This window comes from Phalaenopsis equestris, unplaced genomic scaffold (genome assembly GCF_001263595.1).
Source record: "Phalaenopsis equestris unplaced genomic scaffold, ASM126359v1 Scaffold001314, whole genome shotgun sequence".
In the NCBI taxonomy this organism is placed as follows: domain Eukaryota; kingdom Viridiplantae; phylum Streptophyta; class Magnoliopsida; order Asparagales; family Orchidaceae; genus Phalaenopsis; species Phalaenopsis equestris.
In genome coordinates this window covers 531,273-538,860 of record NW_018165753.1, presented here as the reverse complement: position 1 = coordinate 538,860, position 7,588 = coordinate 531,273, and the positions used below count along the sequence as shown (strand labels likewise).

Below are 7,588 nucleotides of genomic sequence, written 5' to 3'. Positions count from 1 at the left end.
AGGTCAATTAAGATCAAATTGATAGACATTTGGGATGGATTTGGGGAATTTTGGGTCTTTAAAGTGCAATTTGGGGATTTTGGTTAAGGTGGTCAAATTGGCCAAATTGGGTCATGTGGTAGTTGAAAGAAATAAAATTGGGAATATTTGGGATTTATTGGAATTTTTTGAGAATTAGAATTTTGTTGGGATTTTGGGTCAAAAGAGTGTCCCAAGGGCAGTTAGGTAATTTGGGGGTGTATGGGGCAAAAAACCCAAGATGAGCATTTCAAGTAGAATTGGATAGATATCCATTATAAATGAACCATGGATCAATGAAATCTCCATTTTGGGTTCTTATGTATTGGTCTTATCCAGGGTATATGGTGAGGGTATTGTATACCTTAGCTCCAAACCAACACCAGGGTCAATCCTAAGGCAAAGTAGCCCTATAGGAACTCTCCTTGAGTTCCCTCATAATGATCTTACCTACTAAGTGCTAGAGGTTAGGACCAATATGTGGAACTTCAAGTTGAGTAAAGAGAAGAGTTTTGAATTTCTAACGGTGAGGATACCCTTTCTAGTTTTCTAAGACTAGTCAATAGGAAAGTCCTATGGCTAGACCTAGGCTACTAAAGAAGTTTCTAGATCTCAACCAAAAGTGAGGTCAACACACCCTTAACAATTCCGATGGTTTCTCTATCCCCATCAGCCTTATAAATAAAATCATTTCTATATAAAGTGCCCATGGAAATCAAATTCTTCTTCAGATCTGGAATATTCCTGACATCACCTAATGTTTTAACTGCGTCATCATACATCTTAATTCCGACTTCTCCAAAACCAGCAATATTGCAGCATCTATCATCACTTAGATAAACTGTGACAAAATTTATTGACCTATATGAAGTAAACTACTCTCTGTTAGGTGTTATGTGATAAGAGCATCCTGAATCAAGAATCCACATGAAACAAGAATCCAAAAATCATTGAATTGAGTTGATGAAACTGAAAATATATCGCCATCACTGTAATATAAATTGTTACTCTACACCCACTCTACACCACATTTACAGACTTTGATGATCCATCACCTTATACTCTACACCACATTTACGGACTTTGATGATCCATCACCTTTCTCCCTAGTCTGTTTCTTGAGCTTTGGACAATCTCTTTTCCTATGACCTGACTCCTTGCACTTGTAGCAATGAATTTTCTTTTTGTCTTTGGACTTGGATCTGGAATTTCGCCTTCCATAACCCTCCTTCTCTTTCTTCCTTCCACGATTCTGCTTAACCTTAACATAAAAGTTGTCGCCATTAGAGTTTTTTCCTGCATTCTGTTTCCGCTAGTTGTAAGCCAACAATATTGCAGTAATCTAATCAACTTTGATAGTTTCTTTCACATATGTAAGAGTGGTCACTAGGTGTTCATAGGAAGAAGACAATCAACACAATAGAATCATTGTTCGGTCTTCATCCTCAATATTCACATCAAGCCGTGATAAATATGTGATTATTTAATTGAATCTATTAACATGCTGCGTCAGATCAAAACATTCTTTCACCTTTATCCCATACAGCTTTTGCTTCAAATACAATTTATTTTTCAGAGATTTAGCCATAAACTGAGTTTTTCAATTTCTTCCATACATCCCCTAGAGATTTTAGATTCATCACGTGATACATAAACTCATATGTCAAACATAAATATATGGTTGTTGCCGCTCGTTGTTGTAATTCTTCCCAATCTTCATCTTCCATGACATCTAGTATTGCAGCTCTGAGATTCTAAATTTTATATTCTATACTCTTTTCTGAATATTGAAAAGGAAGTCGTCGCTCTGCTCCCGAGGACGTAGGCATCTTTGCCGAACCTCGTAAATCCCTGTGTGTTCTTCTGGATTTGTGTCGATTCCTATTTTTCTTCGCCCTAATTTCTCAACAAGTGGTATCAGAGCTATACCTAACACATGAACAAGGAACATAATAAGGAAAACAAATATTTGAATCAAGCACCGCTCCTCTCTTCACCAGAGAACACCCCATCTGCTCCATCAACCTCCTAAGCTTCGCATGCTTCGCCGCCCACTGCTCCACAAGCTTATGCTCATTAGCCTCCACATCGCTCATCAACACCATCAGCTACTCATAGGATTTATGAACCTGGAATAATATTAGAAAGCAAAACATGCAGTGCTGGGTTTAGATAATGCTCATTTCCTATAGTGTACAAAATGCCAAATGTAAACCCATTCAAAGAGTCTAAGATAACTAATCTAATATCATAATTAGAGTATCCTAATAAAAATATTATACGGCATTTACATACATACCACCTACTTCTTAGTATTTACATATATAAAACCTAAACATTGATTTTTACTCTTATTCTACCCAAATATTTCATATCAAACAAAAATACTAATGTTTTAACTTCTAAAAAAACGAAATATACTTTTTTCGTATATAAATAAAGTGACATATATGTAAAATTAATATTTTTATGTGTGAATAAATAGGAATGAAATGGACACACACAAATTATTAGCGTATATCACAAATATAAAAATAAAATTTTCATTAGAAACGTAAGACTGAGTCCTTAATATATATTAAATTGTCTAAATTTTCATTTGTTGTTTTTCCATCATAAGTATTGCACCATGTAAAAATATCACACAAGGGCGGCGGCAAAGTCATGTCAAAGTAATTATTTAGAGTTTAATTTCTATCAATAATTTTAAACATATATTTCACTTTTTAAAATTACATAATGATGATATTTTCAAATTTAGTGTTAAAGATTTGAGTCCTACAAGTAAATATGAAAATTTAAGCGCTATATATAAAAATAAAGAAAGTTATGTATTACTTATTTAATGCCCTTTTTCTTAGGGATCTATATATATGCAACATAATTCCTTTAAATTTACATGTATGATAACTGAAGTTTGATGTTTATTTTTGTTGTAGGCCTTAAAATGTACAACAAATGTTTATTTTTGTTGTAGGCCTTAAAATGTACAACAGTAAAGTGATAATTTATTGTCTCAACATTGCATAAAAATCCATTATACACATATATAATAAAACCCTAATAAGAGAAGATATCGTGACCTTTTATCTGGAAAAAACTAATTAAGGGAAAAATTCATTAGGTCTTGCTGAGTTAAAGTAATCAATTTTGTGTTTATAAGTAGATGAGTTTACTCTTCTCATGAATTAGAGAATATGGAATTGTAATACTAATATTACAAATTTACAATAATTATTCAGCTATAATAATCATAATTGGGTTACGACGACAAATATAATTGGTCATGAAGGTTATAGTCAGTGGCTACAGTAGCGACACTTGACCATAGAGATTGCAATTGGAAGCTGTAATAATTGTATTGTAGTTGGTTGCTGCATGGACAATTGTTGGCCATAAAGATTATAATTGAAAATTATAGTATCGTTAGTTGGTCACAAATGTTGTAATTGGTGACTGCAATAGCGCCGGTTGACCACAAAAGTCGTAAATGACGAGTGTAGTAGCAATTGGCCACATAGACCGTAGTTGGGGGTTGTGATAGCGTCAGTTAGTCATAAATGTCGTATTTGGAAGTTGTAGTAGTATTTGGCCACATAGGCTATAGTTGGGGCTGTAATAGCATTGATTGGTCACAAAAGTTGTACTTGAAAGTTGTAGTAGTAGTTGATTATATATGTCGTAGTTGGGAATTACAATAACGTCAATTGGCCACAAAATTTATAGTTTAAAGTTGTAGTAATATTTGGTTATATACACCGAAGCTAGAGGCAGCAATAACATCAGTTGACCATAATGATTGTAGTTAGAAGTTGTAGTAGTAATATAACACGGGTTGTAGTTGAGCACTGTAATAACATCAGGTGGTCATAAAGGTCATAGTTGAAAGTTGCAATAATAATTGGTCATATAAATCGTAATTGGGGGCTGCAATAGCGTTAATTGGGCAAAAAGGTCATATTTGGAAGTTGTAGTAGTTGTCAGCATATATCAGTAGTTGGTGAGTAGACCACTTCCCTCATAGCAAGGTTATCGTTTTATATTGGACACTGCAATTATTAGTATACAGGGTAAATAAAGATATAGGCGTTAGGAACAATCGACATGTTTTGGCTTTGAAAGTTGTTAGTAATGGTTGTTGGTGGCATATAGAGGACGACGACAGGTGGTGACAACTGGTTGTGGTTAGCTGCTATGGAGAATGAAAGCTATCACTTGGTCTTCAGTACGATATTATTCATTACGATTGTATTTGCATTACAACGTTAACAAACAGGAGTCGCTGACAACGGAGATATGGGGCTCTCGACAGTGGTCGATGATGGCGTTATACTATATGAACATATTTGAGATACGATGTTACATGCAGTGTTCATAGACGTCCGCCAACGAGGGGTGACCAACGAGTGACGATTTATGACAGTTGGCCATTACGAAGGCCAAAAATTATTGTGGGGTCTCTAACACTGTGTTATACATTCCAATTGTATTTATGATACGATGTTAGCAAACAGGGGTTGCCAACAGCGGCAAGTACGGGATGTCGTTGGTGGTCAACGAAAACCGACAAACGATGGTCGACAGTTGTTGAGTTGACAATCACAGAAGCCGGAAGTTATCATCGTTTTTTTAAATTCAGAACATGCTATGAGATTCCTTCTCTTGTCCTCTCCCTCTTAAGTGAAGAGGGTGAGTCTTTTCATAGCTTTCAGGGTAGGTTCATTTTGATCTTTTGATGAATACCTTCCTCAACTAGCTGATCTAATTGCTTGTACAAATCGCCCTTGATTATTGTGGTTTTTTTATGATTTGAGTGTTTGAATTATCTTGAGATCCTAGTTATCTTAGGCTTATTGGATTCTTTTAGTCGAGAAACTGGATTTAACAATAAGTATGTCAAATTTAGAGTTCATATGAACATTCAATTATCGATTTGAAGCCTTATTGAAATTCAGGTTTTGGATGATCATGAATTTAAATATTTAATATTATTACCTCTAAATATGCTATAATGGTTTGATTGGACTCAGATTGAACAAATTTTGGTATTTTGAGGTTCGTCTTATCAAGATAGTCAGTTCGACTATAAACTTATTGAAATTCAGGCTTTGGATGATCATGAATTTAAATATTTAATATTATTGCTAAGAAAATACATAGAGATTCATGTTAGATGATAAAAATTTATTGATGATGCATATCTTTTTATAAATATTCATCACCACAACCATATTAAAATATGCACATAAAAAATATATATTGATAAGATATTTTTCTATGAAATGTTAAAAACTTTTATTAAAAGTAAAATTAATGTAAGTACAGTAGAGATATGAATAATAGAAGACCCAATAAGATTAATAAAGATGAGATGGCTAGTTATAATCCTTCTCTATTTCTAAGGAAGCATCTCCAATTTTCTTAATAGATATCGAGCTTATACTAAAAACCTTCTTTTTACTAATTTTTTTTTTCTATGTGATCATAAGAAATGCAAAAGAAAATCTTTATTTTTCATCAAAATCATCATTTTTAGATCCATGAAATTCATCGATATATAAAATCTCAAATTTATTTGGAGTAATAATTATTTTTATTCTATGGCGGAAAATCAGGATTGCGATTTGGGACTGAATTGGTTTGATACAATTGTTCGACTGCCGCTCGCTATCTAGGCGGCGCCGCCACCTTCTCCGGCGTTCCTCCCCTGATAGTACCTCCTCATCAAACGTTGCAGCTCCTCCGCCACCTCCCTCATCGTCGGCCTGTCCTCCGCCTCCACCATCAAACACCTTGTCGCCACCTCCGCCACCGCCTCCCCCAATCCCCCCTTCCCAACAGCTTCCTCCTTCACCCTCTCCTCCAACATGTCCACCAACCTCCCCTCCGCAACCCATTCCCCAAACCGCTTCCCCAACTCCACCCCCTCCGACGACACTGGCAATTCCCCCGTCAACAGCTCAGCCATCACCACCCCAAAGCTATACACATCTCCTTTCTCCACCGTCCACCCAGCAAATCTCTTAGACTCCGGCTCCAAATACCCTTCCCTGTCCTTCTTAATCCTCAGAAACGTGAAGCAGCCCACCATCATCAATCTGGCCCCAAAATCCGACACCTTGGCCTCCATCCCCTCGTCCAACAGTATATCCTTTGCTTTCACCCCGCGATGGAATTGCGGATTGGGGATGGCAGAGTGGAGGCAGGCCAATGCATTCGCCGTCACCGCCGCGATTCTCAACCGAGCTTCCCAAGACAGGGAGCCATGGAGGTCGTGGATGTGGTGGTGGAGTGTTCCATTGGGCATGTACTCGTAGACCACCACAGGGAACGGCGTTTCATCGCAGCCGGCGCCGAGGATGCGGACGATGTGCTCGTCGGCCGGCAGATTGGAGAGAATGAGCAGCTCGTTTATGAATTGGTCGATATGGTGCTCCCCAAAGGAGATCCATTTCTTGACAGCAACGATGCGATGATTAGTGTTGTTGTCATCGGCGGCGGGGAGAAGGCCTCTGTAGACGATGCTGTCGGTGTTGCTTCCTGGGCCGATGATGCGGCTTTCGCTGTAGCCGTCGGTGGCTAGATCCAGCTCCTCGGCGGTTAATATTTGGAAGGTTCGAGGAGATAGATTGAGTTCCGTCAGTCGCTGCCGGAAGATTTGGCCCGCGTTTTGCTCGAAGAAGTTTTCATCCATGGCCTGCATCTATTAATTGGGAGGAGGAGAGCGGTGAAGAGCACCTACAGTTCTTTATAGGGAAATTCGGCTCAAGCGCAGGAGTCAACGCTGTAACTCAGTACCATTGACTCATTTATTTTACATATTACGTAATAAATTTAAATTAATACAATAAGTGTTATTTGAACCCCAGATCTGGGCTTGAGATAATAATCCATGGATAAGCATGCAATTATAAATAATATTAGTGTTATTTTTTATGTTATATTAAAATTTTGAGGTATATGTATGTAAATATATGGTGTCCTAAGTATTTACATGTCTAACATCTAAATTTTACTTCTTTGACATTTATGTCAACCAAAGCTCTCATTGTTAGCGTTGGCGTGGAGTCCGGTCCACCCAACCCACGAACTTCTGCTCCCACCTCTCCTTTTGTTTCACACAAACTTCTGCTCCCGCCTCTCCTTTTGTTTCGCGAAACGACGCTTCCGATCGCGAAGTGTCACACCTCTTCACAAATAACCACTCCCTCTTTTTTTTTTTGCGAAGAGAAGCATCCCTTCGCCAGAAACCGCTCCCGCCTTCTCTTTCCCGCCTCCTCTATTTCGCGAAGAGAAGCATCCCTTCGCTCCCTTCTCTTCGTGATAAAAGGAGAGTCTCTCTTTCATATCTGGAAGATACAAGAAGTCGCAATGTTCTTTTTTAGGTTTCCTCGGGATAGAGGAATAGTTCTTCGGGTTTCCGGCTTCCTCAGGATATAAGGAAGGAAAGTACAAAAAGTAGTTCCTTGCGGTGAAGAAAGAAGAGAGAAGAAGAACAATATTGTTCTCTCTAGGCTTCTTTTTGGTGGCTTGTGGCAGGAGAGAAAATGAGTTTTTTTTTCTTGTAAGT

At 37.6% G+C, this 7,588-nt stretch overlaps 1 protein-coding gene across 1 annotated transcript in view; it reads right to left on the bottom strand.

Annotated features, from left to right (window-relative positions):
* Positions 1 to 5,627: 5,627 nt before the first annotated feature.
* LOC110033979 (putative wall-associated receptor kinase-like 16) overlaps positions 5,628 to 7,588 on the bottom strand; it is a 7,514-nt gene continuing 5,553 nt past the window's right edge. The window contains exon 2 of the mRNA XM_020738173.1: positions 5,628 to 6,721. Within this exon, the coding sequence (XP_020593832.1) occupies positions 5,690 to 6,721 (1,032 nt within the window). The 3' untranslated portion in view covers positions 5,628 to 5,689. The remainder of the gene's footprint in view (positions 6,722 to 7,588) is intronic.